General features: G+C 36.5%; 2 protein-coding genes across 5 annotated transcripts; both read right to left on the bottom strand.

Moving 5' to 3' along the window:
• Window positions 1-195: 195 nt before the first annotated feature.
• On the bottom strand, window positions 196-1137 carry LOC9327431 (putative F-box protein At3g24580). Its single transcript, XM_021015342.1, has one exon. The coding sequence runs from the start codon at window positions 1022-1024 to the stop codon at window positions 707-709; it is 318 nt and encodes a 105-aa protein (XP_020871001.1). The 5' UTR covers window positions 1025-1137; the 3' UTR covers window positions 196-706.
• A 5549-nt stretch (window positions 1138-6686) lies between these two features.
• LOC9327430 lies at window positions 6687-17734 on the bottom strand. 4 transcript variants are annotated; one of them, XM_021015339.1, is made up of 6 exons: window positions 17564-17734; window positions 17297-17483; window positions 16868-16985; window positions 8313-8340; window positions 7961-8182; window positions 6687-7862 (listed from the first exon to the last, which is right to left on the bottom strand). In XM_021015339.1, the coding sequence occupies exons 4-6, from the start codon at window positions 8335-8337 to the stop codon at window positions 6874-6876; spliced, it is 1236 nt and encodes a 411-aa protein (XP_020870998.1). In that variant the 5' UTR covers window positions 8338-8340; window positions 16868-16985; window positions 17297-17483; window positions 17564-17734; the 3' UTR covers window positions 6687-6873. The 4 variants fall into 4 exon arrangements, with proteins under 4 accessions (XP_020870998.1, XP_020870999.1, XP_020871000.1 ...); XM_021015340.1 differs by having other exon boundaries at window positions 17297-17461; XM_021015341.1 differs by having other exon boundaries at window positions 17297-17461; window positions 17568-17734.
• Between the last annotated feature and the right edge of the window lie 637 nt (window positions 17735-18371).

The raw sequence follows: 18371 nt of genomic DNA, 5'->3' as shown, positions 1-18371 counted from the left end.
TCAAGAAAAAAATAAAATATCGACAGTGCAACGAATTTCTGGAAACTAAGAAAGGTCGTCTCTTTAATCTCGTCGAGAAGAAGAAGAAGAAGATGATTTGACAAAGAAGAAGCACGACTAAGCTTTCGACGATTCTCTCCATTTTTAAAAAAAAAAAATGTGCAAATGGCAAATGACGTGCGTTACCGACTGGGACAAAGAAGGACTAATTCTCTGTTTCTTCAATGATTTTTGAGTTTGATAATCGGGAGACGAAGAAGCTCTCCATTTTTATATGTGCAGAGATACAGTCAAAATAGCACAAGTCGTACGTTACCGATTGAGACAAATCGGCCAAGGCGGATTTTGTTTTGACAGATGTAAAACTTTTTTTTTTCTTTTAAACATATAATAGACGTCTAGCATCTACACGAAGCAGAATTGACAAAATATATGTTCATGAGAAGGTCAAGAGAAGAGACAATCCCTATCATGATCAAGTTTCCAAACATGTTGGCTAAAAGAGCCTCATTGAAACAAACCAAATCACACAAAACCAATTAATGCTTCTAAATTTTTTGGCAGGAAGATATATGGCAAACAAAAAGAAGGATGAGACACAAATTTAATTGACTAAAAATAATCTTTGTTCAAAGAACATGCATGATAAAAGAGAAAACAAACAAGTTTGCAAAAAATATCTTATAGGTATTGTAAAATGGACTAACTAAAGCTGCACTAAACTCGGAACATAAGAGCACACAAGTGGATAACAAAATTTGTTTGCGGATATTCCAAGATCCACTTCTTCCAAAATTCCATCCACTCCAACGATATAAGCTATGTTGTGAGTGGACACTAAATCTTTTTTTCCTTTATCAAAAACCACAGCAACTTTCTTTTCCTCGTCAATAAAGAAACTCGCAGCTCCAACCTCTAACTGAAAGGAAAGAGCAGTAAGTGGGTTCATATCCACCGCTAAGAATATCTTACTGTTCCACGACACCGAGTTGGGCTCAATTTTCGTTGTTACCCAGATCTGCATCTGTGATGTATAAGAGCACTGAAAAAAATAAAACCGCAAGCTGCTCGTCTCTGACACTAGATAGACTGACAGTATATGAAGTAGAAAACTCAAACAGCAGACGCAAACACCGCCCAAAACTCTCTCTTGTGAAATTAAAACAGACTAAGAAACGTCGCCTGTTTCTAACAAACCAGTACGTATTTCTCTTGACAGAGACGCCACGACTATCAGAGTGTATCTGACAGTATGGACTGATATCAAGAACCCTCCATGAATCAGAGTTAATATCGTAGATTTTAAACTCAACATAGTAGGAGAAAAAATCAACAAATCTCAAGATTTTGTAGCTGCGGCATGATTTGCTGCGCTTCTCGTATCCAAGAGCATACGAGTACAATTTGTGGAAATCATGTGTAGGCTCGATCCACCGGGTTTGCCCCCAATACGGGTTCCAAACCACTACCCTAGTGTTATCCACCATAATGCATAACAATAAACCGTCGCAGTGAAAGACTTAGAGATACATCGACTTCATCGCCTAAACTAAAAAGTTCACCTTCACGCTTTATACATGACTCAACGTCATTGTGAAGATTGACGCGCATCAAATAAACCCTAAAATCCATCATCATGACCATCATAAACTCTCCTTTCTTTGCTTCTACTTTTGCTTGATCATCAAGGTACTACTTTCGGACTCTTCTTAGAGATGTCAAGGGAATTCTACAGAGCACCTCCTTACCCAAATCCCTTGGAAGATTGGACATGTTCGTCATTGTTTCAACCAGGATCGATGTAACAACGTTAACGTAGTAAATACGTTACGTTAACTTTCAAAAACTCTTACTATATGTGCTTCTGTGATTACCGATTCTCTCCCACCTTTTTCTATATAACAACATAAACCCTTAATGAAAAGATTCCATGACGAGAAAACAAAAACTTAAAAAAGAAGGAAAAAAATATATATATTTCCTATTCCTCTGATTACAGATTTCTTCCCCCTCAAGGTATAGAAAAAAATTAAAGACACTAACAAAGATCATGTGGTGATTTGTAGGGTCGGTAAACAAGTCTTTAAATCTTCCCGGACGTAACGGACCGGTCGTCGGACAGGGGTGGGCCCATGGGCCCGAGAGAGGACGTGTGGCCCACTAGTAGGGACGGTTGGAGCGTTATAGGAGTCTTCTCCATATTTAGGTGTTTCCCCATATTCATAGAAAACCAATAGTAAATCACTATTTTTAGCGTGTGATTGTAATGTGGGGTTGATTGTGAGAAATGCGGATGATTAGTCTTTAGAATGCAATTCTAAAATCTTAAATAAAAAAAATGGGTAATAATAAAGGGATTATTAGAGATTTTGCCACTTTTGACCTATTTTTTTTTTTTATGGATCTGCCATTTATCAAATGGGTTTGTTGATGATGCGTGTGATATTTCGCTTCAATCTTTTAATTCGAAAGACCACACGACTACTGCAAGTGCATAGTGAATCGTATGTAGTATTTAAGGATCGAATTCCACAGAGATTGAGGTTGCAGCACAAGTCTATTAAGAGTAAGAATATGGCTAAGACGAAAAGATATTTGGTTGGTTTCGGAAACGAATTTGAAACTGAAAAGCAAATAAAGTACACGTAAGAGATCAAGGAGTTCGAATAGGGTTTAAGGATCGTTTCAAGCATATTAAGGATCTTAGATATGTTATAATCAAATTCATAACTACGAAAGGCGAATAAACGAATTAGACTAGGTCATAGGACTAACCGGCAAATCTCCCTATACTCCGTTACTCAACTTGCGCAGGCAACGACGCATAGTTCGACGTATTAAGATTGGATTCGCTAAGTACTCTAAGTCTTGTTACTCAACTTACGCTGGAAACAATACGAAGGATTAGTAACACTAGCGAACCTAACTACAATGCATTAAGTAAAAGATGTCCCGAAAGAATTACTAAAAGAAAGTAACCCTAGATCCAGCAACTAAACGAATCGATACAATAATCCCATCAACAAAACCCTAGATCTATAACAAAACAACTAAACAAATAAGAAGAGATGAAAGCTAAGAAAAAACGAAATCATAAACTTAAATATAAAAGTAAAGGATTCAGAATACTCATCAGTGAGATACAAAGAGAATGATCCATCTCCCTTGATGCAACAGAATGAACAACAACGAAGAAACTATGAAAGAAAAGTGTTTAGATCTATGGTGAAAGTGAAAGAGAGAACTTGCGGCCAAGAGACCGAATTCTCTGTAGAGAGGTGCGGACAGAGGCCGACTTGTTTATTCTAGGGCTCCTCAAAGTGTATTTATAGGTCTTCAAGTCTTCTAGGTCGGTTTAGGGTTTTTCCCAAGTCAACATAAGTGAAATTATGTCGTTTTTCCCAAGTCAACATAAGTGAAACTATAGTGGTAGATTGCACCTACATAATACTATTTATGTATACTATGTACTCCTAGTTTAAATTTATAAACCATTTTTATTAATTATTATCAGTTGACAAAAATAAAAACTTGATCAGTTATTGGATCCTCAACAAAATTACATTGTGTGAGTGAGAAAAATTTAGAAAATAATAATTAATGTTTCATGGGAATGGTTTTCGGTGTTTTATTTGTCAAACGGCTTTTAATATCCTAGATAGTTTCTTAGATAGATACATACACAAATGGTATCCCACAATATATGCAATATATAGTAGTTTTTGGCATATTCCAATACATCTCCTAAAATTTAAAAGTGCTGATGCAAACACATAACTTGAGTTGAAAGCTATCAAATTCCTTACTTGAGTTCTTTGCCAATGATGGTTGCGTGGTGAGACGTTGTATGAACATAGGTCATAGTAAAAACATTCTGTCAAATTCAGCAATTCCTAAGTTATCATTTGCATAAAACTAAATTCAGCTGATTTCAAACAGATTCAATAGTACTATTTTCAACACCAACTGACACATACATATATTCATTACGGGTAAAAATTCGGATAATAACAAAGTACACAACTTGAATTAAAATATTTTGGATATCAAAATTATACCTCAAAATTATACCTCAAATTTATATTTTCAATAAGTCAGATAATACGAATACGATATATGAATAATTTTTGTTCGGATAATTTTGGATAATTTAAAATGAATTTTAGAGAATTAGAAATTGCTTAGAATTTGAAGAAGTCTCGATGAATTGCGAAGGATAAAAAGTCGGTCACTTTACCTCTTCGGCTCTTCCCAATACTTTCTCTTCTAGTTGTTTTCGTTTATGATGTTGGCATCGTTTAGTATTTTCACCTTTATCAATATTGTTTTAAGAATATTTTTTGGTGCCCTTTTCAAAAATGTTTGATATAAGATTGGAATCCACCAAATCTTATTGATCACAAGATGTCAAGAGTTGACAAGCTTTCACGCGGAAATGGGCGTTGGTGCAGATGGAGATGGAGTTTGCGATTGATTACACAATCACACACGAACAAGAAGACTTGATTCCACAAGCAATCTGATCCGTAAATCAATAGAAAGGAAGTGATTCCACACTTAGATTCTAAAGACAAGAACAAGAACAATTCAAAGACTCTCTTTGATAGAAAACAAACTTTTATTAAATCAATGATAATGGGTGCTTTACAATAAATTCGAGACTGAGCTTTTATAGGCTCATTAACAACGGTCCTAAGAAGCTAAAACAAGAAAAGAATCGTAAACTTTAAAGAATAGAGCCGTTGGAGCTTTGATGACAAATCCGGCCAAATAAGGAAATGTCTTGAGTTTTATATCTAGACAGCTTGGGGAGGTAGGTGCGGTTTCTTGGGACATTCTGGAAGCAATTTGGATCCTCTATCTCGTTCCCAAACATAAAGGAAACGAGCCGTTGCAATGTGAACACCTTAAATGAAAATGGCTCCAAATAAGGCAAGTCTTGGGGATGAGGTTTGGTGAAGTTGGGGACGCTCTTTGGAAGTCTCTTTCTGTTTTAGAGGGTCTCCATGTTGTGTATAAACTTAATAAAAGGAAATATCTGCTGTGAAAACTCCTTTATTGCTTCTAGTGTGAATGCGTCCGGAAAAGGAAAATGTAAGTGTGAAAGGATCCGCCTGATCCCGTAGGTACTAGTGCTTGGGAAGACTTCTTCTAGATGTCTTAGAGTATCTCCTGGTCGCCAATGATAGTTTTGGAGTGAACCAATTATGGAAAAATCCATTCTTGGCAACATACGGCCCGCGGGTAAGGCCAAATGAGTAACTCCTAAACCAACTCGAACCGTGAGTGATTTGACTCTACCATTCTTCATAAAATATGCATAATGACGGCAAATATCAAAGATAGGTCGAGGAAAAGTGACTTCGGGTCGATGATCTTGTAGTTGGCTTACTCCGGGTGGGTCTTCTTGGCGCTTGAGTTGATTGGGTCGGTATTTGTTGATTATGTCTCGACCAAATGTCTTTATATATGTAACTTGCTGGTGAATCTTTAATTTGGGCCGGGTAAATTCGTCATTGGGACGGTGGATTTGATTTTCGTGTGCTCCGGGTGAGTCATCGTGGACCAACTTCAATTCACCATGGTGATTTATGATTCCAGCTGAATCAATACTCTTATTAGGATGGATTTCTTTGTAAATATCCAGTCCTAGGCCATTTGCTTGATCGGAACTTGGTTTGCGCCAAAATTCTCCTTTTTGGTCCGGTTTGGTTTGGTTGAGGCTTGAACCTGCTGGTCTAGTCAACTCCGGGTCTGGTTTGGTTCTGATGTCCACATCAATGTTCCATTCAGCTGTTCATTTGCAACCAAAGTAGAATCCAAGTAAAATTGACTTAGTCTTCTTATACACTCATTCCTAACCAAATGCATATTTGAGTTTTATTTTGACAAGTTCCCAACATTCATTCCCCAAAAAATTGATAATACATATTTGACTTTTTGGTTACATGTTTATGTTCGTAGAAGAAACCAATATGACTAAAATCTGCATCCTCGATCTCTTTTTATGTTTCATTTGAATGTGGCTGGACCAGACAGGTTTCAAATTGGTCCTGACATTTTAAGGGTTTAAGATTTGTTCTTAAAATTGTAGATTAATCGTGTGATCAATTCGACAGGATTTGTGAAGCTGGTTCTATAAAGATCGGTTTAAAATTGATCTAAGATTCATTGAAAGTTATAAATCAATGAAAGGGAAGAAGAAGTTAACGAGACTCGAAACTACTTGAGGGACTGCAAATGGCATTAGCCAATGAAGACCAAACACGTTCTATCACAACCTTGACAAAGATGGCCTAGGAGCTTTGAAGAGGGATCTACCAAAGACCGGTTGCAGCTTGAAGGAACAGGCTAAAAGAAAAAGAATATTAGTCTCACATTACATTCCAATTTCATTAACTTAGTAAAATGAACCAAATCTCATAAAATACACTAGATCCTTGTAGCTTAATTTCATGACTCTACGTGACAAAACAAAATTTAGGACATCTTTATATTTTTTCCGAGAACAGAGTACAAAGTTGGGTTTGGCTTACTGAGCAAATTTTTACACGTGTTAATACTTAGTTACGTTGCTCATGTGTTTTGATTTGGAAATAAAAGGTTTTAACAGCACTGTGTTTGATTCTGATGTATGCATTTGGAAGCTAGGCTGAGTGGATTTTAGGAGTTGGGAAAAGCAGAGCTTAAAAATAGAACGGGAAACGAATAAAACAGCAAAAGTTAAACAGAAGAAAGAGTTTAACAGAGCAAAGCGTTCAACAGAAGAAAGAGTTTAACAAAGATGAAAGCTCAATGTTTTCAGAGGTACATAGAAATGATAAAACATTGTTGTCAAACCAGGGGGTAGTTGAGACCTGCTGCGCACAGAAGTTAGTCATCAGAACCAGAAACAGTATCCTCTATGCCCTTACGCTTTCGTTTACATGAAAGGTTTTTCCAAGACAATAAGGACTTGTTAAACATAAGCCTTTCCGCCGTCTCAGTTTTATCATCAGGTAAGTCCGTATCAGGGATTGTTGCAAAAATATTGAAACCTCTATATCCCAAACCTAGAAGAAATGGCCAGAATTGTGGATCTTCTACACTGGCATTCGCGATTACCAACAGGTTTGGGCACGCAGAACGATTTTTCACAACCCAGCAAATAATGTCCACCATCATCACAGTAAGTCTTGTATATTTGTCTGCTGAAACTGAGGTGAATATGGAATGGGTACGATAGCTATCCGGGAAAGATTTCTCATCAGCACCATAAGCCAAGATTAAGATGTCATCCTCTGTTCCAAGAGCTGTCTTGATATTCTGAATAAACGTTTCAGGCTGCAGACCTAGAGGAACTTGGTAATCCTGGACGTCCCAGAAGACGCATGTACCAACCTTTTCGGGAAGGACGAAACAGGTACTACTCTCTGCCTCTGCCTCAGGGGGTATGAAAGGCTCTGGAGAAACTCTACGCTCTACCTCTTCTACATCCATTACATCATCTTCTTCTTCTTCTTCTTCATCAGGATCATAAACATTTGCAAGTACTTTTTCTTTATCAAATAGGTCTGGACAAGACACTACTGGGACTTTTGATGAGGGATCAGACAGCAGTGCTAAGGAAACATTGCCATACTCGTCCTCAGATAAGGAGACTCCAAAATCTCCATATGATTTATTGGTATCATTAGGCATTGCAAACAAAACATTGCAACCTACTCGTCTCAAAGAAACAAGAGCCTTAGTCATCATCTCCGTGTGCTCAGAGATTTTTGAAAAGACCACCAAATTTGGTTTTTTACTTCCAAAACGCTGGCTCCTTGCCATTGATGCAATGTCCCATAACATCAAATTAACGAATGCCGATCTAGTATTCCCTGAACGTATGTACGATTTTATATATATATAAAAGTTAAAGACAAAACAAAGAAAAAAACAAGGAAAGGGTTCTTTCTTTCTATGTAAAAGAATTTACCTAAGAGCATGACGTTGATTCCGACATCTTCGCACTTTAACATCTGGTCTTCGGAGAACATATCCCTACCACAATAAGCATCGATTGAGCGCAGGCTTCGAACACCCTCTTCATAAAGAGGCAAGCGGAATGCCAAACCAATATAACCAGGGTCGGAAAAAAAAATACTATCCTTAGACGGGTGCCAACTGTGAACGTCCCAGAAGGCGAATGTCCTAGCCACTGCGACGTTTCATAAAACGGACAAGTCATAAACAATCACGAAACGGAAAAAAATAAAACAATCAGATCCATTAAAATTTACATAGACGATTAAAACAAATGAAATCTACAAACAATTCCGAGATCTTACCGGCGAAAAGTCTTCTTCTGGGCATGGTGTAGACGGAGTTAGATCGAGAGACGATAAAGAGGAAAAGGAGAAAAACAAATTAGGGTTAAATCTTAGAGCATGATTATAGGTAGTGTCTTAGAAATACTTCTTAGTGTTATAAACCATATAGATGGACTCCATAACCGGTCCATAGCCCATTAGGGTTTTACCTTATTCTCTGTATCCTGCTATTATCCTTGTATATATATCCCCTATCCTATTAATGAAAGACACAGTTTACAACACGTTATCAGCACGATAGCCTCTCACCCTGAAAGTTAAAAATCCCGAAACCCTAAATCTCTCTCACAAAAACCAAAACCAAAACCCTAGCCGTCTCTGTAAAACAAAATTCTAAACTCTATCGAGATAAGTTTTCTGTTCATATTTGTTTCTGCACGAATTTTGCACGGATTATCTGTTATCAATTCTGTCTGTATTCCTGCACGAATTTTGCACAGATGATCTGTTATCTATTCTGTCTGTAGTTTTGCACGAATTTTGCACAGATTATATGTTATCAATTTTGTCTGTATTTCTGCACGAATTTTGCACGGATTATTTGTTTTCAATTCTGTCTGTAGTTTTGCATGAATTTTGCACGGATTATATGTTATCAATTTTGTCTGTATTTCTGCACGAATTTTGCACAGATTATCTGTTGTCAATTCTGTCTGCAGATTTGCACAAATTTTGCACGGATTATTTATTATCAATCCTGTCTATATTTTTGTACGATTTATGCACGGATTATATGTTATTGATTCTGAACTGTTTTATGCAGTATATTACAGAAACCCTATTTTTTTTTTTACTAATGTAATAGCCATGTTTCCATGAGCAAAATTTTGAGTTTCTCAGGAATCAGGATTATATATATTGAGATTTTGTAGGATGACCCAACCAGCTAAGAGACATAACGTTTTCCAATCTCCGTATCAGATCTCGGGTCTCTGTTTCAGTTCTCCAATTAAGATAAGTGCTATTTATTTATTATGCTTTATATACATGATCCAATTAAAGTTTGATAAGATAAAATTTGCATGAAAATTGGCACATGTGATTTGATTTATGATTGGAGAATTAATTGAGAAGTTAGTGAATGGAAAGATATTTAATGGCATGATAGATTGAATGTTTTAATATAAACCCTAGGTTAAACCGAAAGTAAACCGAAACCCTAAATCCTAGGTTAAACCGGTTTAATAAACCCTAAGTCATGGTTTAAGATCAAGTTTCCCATAAATAGAAAGTTCCATATAAGGAAAGTTTCCAGAAATAGAAAGTTTTGTAAAATAGCAAGTTTCCCAAAATAGAAAGTTACCAAAATAGGGAACCCCTTCATAAGGAAATATTCCAAAACCCTAAAATACACGTTTGTTTAGGATTTCTTTCTAGATGAGAAATAGAAAGTTTCCATAAATGGAAAGTTCCATATAAGGAAAGATTCCATAAATAGAAAGTTCCATACATAAAACCGAAATCCTAGCAAAAAAAAAAACCCCTAGTACTATAAATCGTGGATGCTAAAACCCTAAAACTGAACCGCAAAATCCTAATATCCTAATCTAGTATGATCCGATTGTTTGGTTGTTGCATACTAGATCAATCTTCTAGGGTTGATTTCATCCATATATATATAACATGATTGTTTAGAAAACACTTGCTGAAGACAAGCATGGCTCGGTCTTAAATAACGCATGACTTGGTCTAACCGATTACATGAGTTCTCATTTAACTCTATATATTATAGATATCAGAAATCAACTATTATGAATATGCGGCACTCAATGCCTCTGGTGACAATTATTTAAAATGGGCTTTGGACACTGAGATTGTCCTAAAGGAAAAAGGGCTTGGTGAATCTATTGTAGAAGGAAACAATGTCACCAGAAGAGAAAGATATAAGGCGATTACTGACATACGCCATCACCTCAATGAGAGTCTCAAAATCAGTACCTCACTATTAAGAATCCTCTGGACCTCAGGACAGAGTTGAAAAAAAAAAAAAAAAAAAAAATCAATATAACCACCAAAGAACGGTGCTATTACCCAAAAGCCCAATTCGATCGGGAGAATCTCAGATTCCAGGAATTCAAATCCATGAATGAGTATAACTCAGCACTATTTAAAATAGTGTCAATACTGAGATTCCGTGGTGAGGAAGTTACTGAGAATGACTTGCTAGAGAAAGCATTCTCGACCTTTCACACAAACAATATATTGCCTCAGCAACAATATCGTGAAAAAGGTTTTTACCACATATGCAAGTCTAAACTCTTGTTTTTGGGGAGGACTCCTCTATAGAGAGTGCTAAGGAGTGAGGCTTTGGAGAAACCGTGATGAGAACATTGATTCTGATATGCTACTTGCTGAGCAAAACAATGAGTTATAAATAGTGAAATGAGACCTCCTGGTCCTACCCCATTATCAGAAGCCCGTTGGGCTAAAGAGCCTAAAGAGCCTAAAGAGCCTAAAGAGCCTAAAGAGCCTAAAGAGCCTAAAGAGTCTAACCACGTCCAAAGAGATAAGTATCATGGCCACAGTCATGGTAAATGGAATGAACGTGGTAGAAGTGGAAATTATAATTTATATGATCAAGGAAACCATTCATATGGTTAAGGCCAGCGACCCGACTTTGGTCGTAATCGAGGTAGGCCACGGTATACCCAAACCACAACACTCAAATAAACTTGTTTGCCACTGATGAGGAATGGGGAAACCATTGGACTAAGACGTGCAGGACACCTAAGCATCTCGTTGATCTCTATCAAGAGAGTTTGAAAAGAATCAAGAAGCTCATTTAGTTCATCACGATGGTGAAGAAGATTTCGACCATGAGATAGATGATTATGAGAATTTAATAAACGAAATATCTAAAGACATGGTTCATTAGCCAAATTGCGGGTATAGCTAAATTTAGTGAAGGCTAAGGGTAGGCCCATGGCAGGCCCATATTCCCAAGGGCACGCATCCTCAAATGCTTCATATTCACCCAGCTCAAAGGGGTTGTTGAGTTTCAAAGAAATGTGTTTGAATAGTTTCCACATTGAAACTAAGGGTGAAGGGAATAAAGGATTCCCATATATTACTAAGAGCACCCAAGACCATGAGAAGGTCTTAGAGACTATACCCGCGTCATAGACCTTTACTATGCCAAGGTCAATATGATAGAGGCTAATACAGTAAACAAAAGGGTTTACTGAGAAATTCACTAATGGCATGACCGGCTTGGCCAGCCTGGTTCTAACATGATGCGTAAAGCTGATATTAAAATCAAAAAGGCACACTCCTTAAGGACCTCACGTGTGTAGCATGTACACAAGGGAAACCCATACTAAGGTCATCACCAGTCAAAGCAACTAGAAACTTGGTGTTTGCTAGATTGCTGGCCCAGACCATAAGTCTGTGAGCCCACATACTTAAGACTATATGTCTAGATAATGCTGGTAAATTATATCCCAAGCGTTTTATGGCTACAGTATGTCCATGAGGGAGAGAGTAGTATACCCCGTGGCACATGTCCATACTTGAACTCATAGTAGCTGCTTGGGGACACGCAATATTACATGCAACAAGAGCTTATACGCATCAGGCCATTCTAGTGAGCATAGATATTGCCCATCCCAATTGCTAACGGGTCATGAGCCAGACGTTTCCCATCTTAAGACATTTGGGTGTTCAGTCTATGTACCCATTGCACCACCACAGAGAGCAAATGATGGGACCTCAAAAGGGGATGGGAATATACGTTAAAAATGATTCTCCCACCATCATTAAGTATCTCGAGCCAAAGGCCAGATACAAGGATTGTCATCTCAATGAATCCGTTTTCCCAACACTGGGTGGAGAGACTAACAAGCTGGTCAAAGAACTTATATGGAATCAAACATCTTTCACATGGCAAGATCCTCGGACTCCATCAGAGATCCAAAAGACTATATATCTGCAAAAGCTAGCTAAAACAATTGCCAAGATTCCTATAATGACCCAAAGAGAGTAACAAAATCGTACATACCAGCTTGTAATGCACCAGTACGTATTGATGTTCACAAGGAACACAATCAAGTTGCTACAGAGGCTACAACACGTAAGAAACGTGGTAGACCCAAAAGGTTCCAAAGACAAGAACCCTCGGAAATCAAAGAAAGGTGCAAGGGAAACCGAGAAGGTTCAAGAAACCATAGACATGGCCGGCTAGTAGACATAACCCTAAGGTACCAATCAATGAGATTTGGGACGCCAAACCTCAAGGTCCTGAAGGTGTAAAGAGATCTCTATAAACTATATCATGTCTAGAATACAATGGAACCGAAAAGATGTCGACATAAATGATAATATATTTGCGCACAAGGTAGCAACTGAAATGAATGAGGATCAGGAGCCCACGTCTATACTAGAGTGCACTCAAAGACCTGATTGATTAAAATGGTACAAGACCATAAAACGTGGAGCTAAGAATCATTAAGAAGAAGAATGTGTTTGGTCCAATACGAAGGACACCATTCAATGTAAAGCCAGTAGGACAAATGAGTCTTTGTGATTATGTGAAATAAACATAGTGAAAGCGTGATATATCAGACACGGCTTGTCGCACAAGGATTCACACAAAGACCAGAAATAGAGGAGATATACTCCCCTGTGGTGGATGCTAAAACATTTAAATTTTTGCTAAGTCTGGCTATATAAAAGAGAAAGATTTGCGGCTAATGGATGTAATGCCTGCATATTTATATAAGTCCACTGGATAATATATGAGATTACCAGAGGGTATTGAGCTCAAAGATAAGAAAGATTTTCGAGAACAGCACTGCATAAGGCTGGACAAATCCTTATATGGACTGAAACAAAGCGGACGTATGTGGTATAACCGGTTAAGCGAATATCTCATCAGAGAAGGCTATAAAAACGATCTGATCAGTCCATGTATTTTTATCAAGAAGTTTGCAAACAAAGGATTTGTAATCATAACAGTGTATATGAATGATTTAAACCTCTGGGTAATTGCCCAAACAGTTGAGTATATCTAAAGAAAGAATCTCAAATGAAAGACCTAGGCAATAATTAAGTTCTGTTTGGGATTACAACCTGAGTACGTGAATAATGGAATCCTTGTGCATCAAATGGCATACACTGAAAGAGTACTCAAGGAGATTTAATAAGGACCATGCCCGCCCATTGACCAGGCCCAATGGTGGTGAGAAGCCTCAGATTGGATAGTGATCCATTCAGTCTGGAAATGCCATACCTCAGTGCCATAGGAGTTCTAATGAATTTGGCTAGACACACTAGACCAAACATTTGTTTTGCCGTGAGTCTTCTGTCTAAATTTAGTTCATGATCAACCCAAAGGCACTGGAAAGGTTTAAAGGAAGGTTTGATTAAGTTTTAAAGTCTATTCTTCATGCGTTGTTTACTTGGGTTTATTCTATACTGATCTAACCAAAGAAGGACCAGTTTGCTTTGGTTTAGTTTGATTTACTAATGCAGGATATTCATAAGATCAGATTATGGTATGGTCAATGAATAGGAACTATGTGTGGCTTGATCCCTTCCAAGGGTACGTAGGCAGCCTTCCTTAAGGCGCATCTACTACTACATCAAAGATCATCATATTTGAAGACAACGCAGCCTGTATTGCTCAACTCAAGGATGACTACACTAAGAGAGACCAGACGAAGCACATTTTGCCAAAGCTCTTATTCACTCATGAATTACAGAAGAACGGTCAGGTCAAAGTTCAACAGATCCGGTCAAGTGAGAATTCAGCCGACCTATTCACCAAATCATTGCCGACTTCAACGTTCCGGAAGCTCATTCATCAGATCGGGATGCGCGGACTTAAGGATCTACCCTGATGCTCAAATCAGGGGGAGTAATGCGTGTTGTACTCTTTTTCCTTCACCATGGTTTTGTCCCACTGGGTTTTCCTGGTAAGGTTTTAATGAGGCAACATTCTCCAGCGCATTATAGAGATCCCGGTTTAGTATCGGGCACGGTTATGTCTTCCAAGGGGGAGTGTTATAAACCATATAGATGGACTCCATAACCGGTCCATGGCCCATTAGGGTTTTACCTTATTCTCTGTATCCTGCTATTATCCTTGTATATATATCCCATATCCTATTAATGAAAGACACAGTTTACAACACTGAGCAATATTTAAGTAATTTATGTGTAAAAGTGATGGTTAAGAGATAATATTTTTGAGTTAAGATTTTTGTGTGATTAATAGTAGGCTCTTAACATGTAGTTCTTAGAAAAAAAAAATATTAATATAAAAATAAAATTTATAATTATAGAAAATTTAATAATTGTTGCAAATTAAAAAAATTAAAACATACATGAGATACAATTTATAACATAGATGACATAAAACACAATAATTTTAAACTTGATTTCTGAGCACTATTAAATGTGAAACTGCAGTATTGATATTTGGTTATTATGATGCTCTTTCATTGATAACAACAACCTTTGAAATTGTTACTCGCCCAAAATTTAGTAAGACCATTTTCTTATACATGTATTTGTTGACATTCTGACCTCTTCACACTTCTTTGAGGTCAGTTTCCTCTTTCTCTTATTCTCTCTGTTTTAACAAAGACATAGAGAACATCAATCTCTCTTTACTCTCGTGTGCTTGTTTTAGATCTTCGATTGAACACAAAACGTTTTGTAACTAAGAGAGAAGAGATAACTCTTTTAATTGACTACATTTTTATTATTGGATCAAAAATGATCTTACAACATCACACACATAGCATTCTTATAGTAGTTAGTTACTCTTCTACTAACTACACACACTTAGACTCACTTAGACTTCTAGAGATTCGACTAAACTTACAAACAAGAGCTGGACTCTCTTACACATTCAACAACTCTAATAACTCACTTGAGAAAAGAAAGTAAGCCTTTGGTCTGTAAAAGGCAGATCCTTTACAATCATTATACGCCACTTTCCAATGTGATCATTCTCATTGATCTTATGACCCCTCTGCTTCTTGTGTTGCAAGAGTAACTTCATCCCAAAACGCAACATAGCAAACCTGCATCCACAAACCTCATTCAGTCTTCGATTCATCACCGTCTTCACTCCGTCGTCTCAATCCTCACCATATTGTTCCTTTAATTGTCAATTAGGAGTTCGAACTATGAAATCACGAAGCATTGTTTAGGAAATCATCATCATCATTGATGTTATAATCTGACCACAATTAACCTATACTTCAAACTAGATTGCAGAATATGATATTTACTAGTAATTGACATAGCCATGGATTAGTGTGACCGCTCAATTAGTGCTTGGATTGAGATTTCTTCATAAGCTATTCCCGCTACTAACAAACAAAGCTTGATTCGATCGAATAATCAAATCTCTCTCTATGCCTCTCAATCTCAATTGAAGTAATCTTCTTCGTTTCTACATCGGAGACTTGTCCGATTAAACTCCAAATGATCTCCTTCACCTTTGAAGAGAAACACGTGAGAGAGAGAGAGAGAGAGGAAGAAGATGCCATCCTTTGATTCACCGGCTGTAACAATCAACAGAGGAGACGAAGATTTGAAGATTTTGGTTCTTCGGTTTCTCAGTCGCAAGAAGAGAGAGAGAGGCAGAGAAAACGCGACGATTGATAGTGAGACACGTGTCCACCTCTTAGGTGAATAAAATGTCTCTTAGTTAAGGAACGTTTGTTAACTTTAATAGTGATTTATCATTTAATTTTTATTAGTTATCACCTAAGATTTTTGCTAAGGAACTACCGTTAATGATGGCCTTAGGCTGCCGATGATGATACGAGAGGGTGAGAGACTATTTATTTGACCATTATCAGATGGGCTTTAATTCATTTGGGCTTTCGGGTGGGCTTTACATCAATATCGTTCAGCCACCACATCCGTGGCGTTTATCAACACGTGTAATTTGGTAATTGGTCTAGAACAATAATTTAACTATCCCCTTATTATTAAAAGGGAAGTACAAATTGAAAAATAGTCTAATTTGGCCTCAATTTCAATTTCAATTTTGGATTTTGTTCATTGTTAATCAAAATCGTCAAGGGTAATTTTGTCATCAAATCTCACTAAACGATTAGAGGATCCGCGTGTTTCTAATCGGGTGGTTAGTGGATCAAATATCTCCAAATAAATAAAACGAATCACTAATCGGGTTTAACAACTTCAAAAAAAACAATTATTCGATCCTAACCATTCAACATATATAGTATCTAATTAAAGGCATATTCGAATTACATTGTAAGATATTCTCTATATCTCGCCTAATTGCTAACTAAATTTCTTAAATATATGATCTAATATAGTCCTAACCATAAACTACAATACAATATCTTTATTTCCCCTAAAATCGTGTATCATTCATTTTGATGCCAATGAGAAGATATGATAGTTAACGTATCCAATATTTTCTGCTTTCTCTACAAGATTTTCGAAAATTTTAAAGCCAAAAACCCTAACATTCTACTTCACTATAAATATCAAACGTCTTTCTTATTTCTTACTCATCCAACAATTACCTTTACTCACAGCAAACGACTCATTTTTCTTTTTTCCAATGTCTCAATCAATTGCTTTCCTTGATGATGTGAAGCTGTACAAAACGGCTTGGAGAGTTCAAGTCGGTGTCTTGCATATCTGCAATTTATAGAAGAACCATATGATTCTCCGATTGTTTTACAATGGTTAGTTAGTAACGATTTAGTTTGGTTGTGAAATTGGTTTTCAACACATTCAAGCAATGATAAGTTTTTTAATTCTTATCATGCTACTACAATTCAATCAAATATTGTTTAAAAAATCAACGATTTCATCTAAATTGCATTCCTTAACAATAAAATGGCTTTTCAAACTTTTTGTACAAAACAGAAACACCTAAGTTGATTTTTATCCCTAATCGAATGCACAAAATGTAAATGTTCATCTAAAATAATAACTGAGAAAATAACCTTATAGAGATGATGATTGATTGGTTTATGGGCACGCATTGAAATCTAACTTTTGCCAGGATTAAGACAATCGGGGTTTTCGACTCCTGTCTACCTTCAGATATCGGTCATGGTGTTTCCTACCTTCATGAGTGGCTATCCGGCTTCTCTTTGCAATAATTCACACTCAATTGAAGCCAAATATGATCTGGGTTAGATTTTAGGAAATTAGATAGAGATGAGAACTCAACAAATGAAGAACATTAATTGTATTCGTGTTTGAGTTACCAACGATCTAGATCGGCCCAGATACATGCAGAATCGATGGATTCTCTGATTGGATATACATGCTGAATCGATGGATTCTCTGATCGGATTATAGAGTTGCTCGAAGAAAATCAGAAATCAAGATGTAAGAAACGTCTTTCTGTTTTCCTTTTTTTCTCTTTTTTTTTAAGACTTATGTCACTAAACGCAATTTACCTTCTATTTTGTTTAATTTTGTCTTGATCATGTAAACTTATGATTTTATAATGTACAAAAATTCCGTTTCACAAGCATTATTATTTACAGCATATTTTCTTAATTTAATTTCTATTAACATTATCACTTATACATTATTAAAGATATAAAATGAAAACCGAATAAAACCTACATTCGCGGTGTACTGCGGGTTGAACCCTATTTTCAATATATTTTTGCAACCAATATATTTAGGGTCGTTTTAACAAAATCATATCTTCTCATTTTAGCAACTAATGTAAAAAAAAATTGGAACCCTATTTATATGATCTAGGGGATTTAAAAGTTTTCAAATTGAATGACGAATACTAAATTCGTTAAAACCATAACAAAAATAATATTTTAAATATGTTGGCTATCGAAAATATGAGCATATATTCTTCAAGCGAGTAATTAGGAATATTTCTAAAAATTGAAACAACCAAATCCGCGGTATTTTATTCTTGAATTAGGAAAAAAAAACATTAAAACATTCTACAATCAAATCACATCCTAACTACTGTTACCAAAACCAATAACCAGATCTTTGTGACTGATTGTAGGAAATAAACCAGATCTAAATTTAAATATCAAA

The sequence above is a fragment of the Arabidopsis lyrata genome (assembly GCF_000004255.2).
Source record: "Arabidopsis lyrata subsp. lyrata unplaced genomic scaffold ARALYscaffold_1, whole genome shotgun sequence".
NCBI classification, from domain to species: Eukaryota; Viridiplantae; Streptophyta; class Magnoliopsida; order Brassicales; family Brassicaceae; genus Arabidopsis; species Arabidopsis lyrata.
Note: the sequence above shows the minus strand (reverse complement) of the source record. Positions and strands in the feature narration are given on the sequence as shown.

Excerpts from the sequence above, each read along its gene's own strand:
- LOC9327430 (XM_021015339.1), bottom strand. The coding sequence starts at position 8,337 with ATGCCCAGAAGAAGACTTTTCGCCG. Across the intron at positions 8,183-8,312 it reads CAGAAGAAGACTTTTCGCCG|TGGCTAGGACATTCGCCTTC; the intron begins GTAAGATCTCGG and ends GAAACGTCGCAG. Across the intron at positions 7,863-7,960 it reads AATCAACGTCATGCTCTTAG|GGAATACTAGATCGGCATTC; the intron begins GTAAATTCTTTT and ends ACATACGTTCAG.
- LOC9327431 (XM_021015342.1), bottom strand. The coding sequence starts at position 1,024 with ATGCAGATCTGGGTAACAACGAAAATTGAGCCCAACTCGGTGTCGTGG.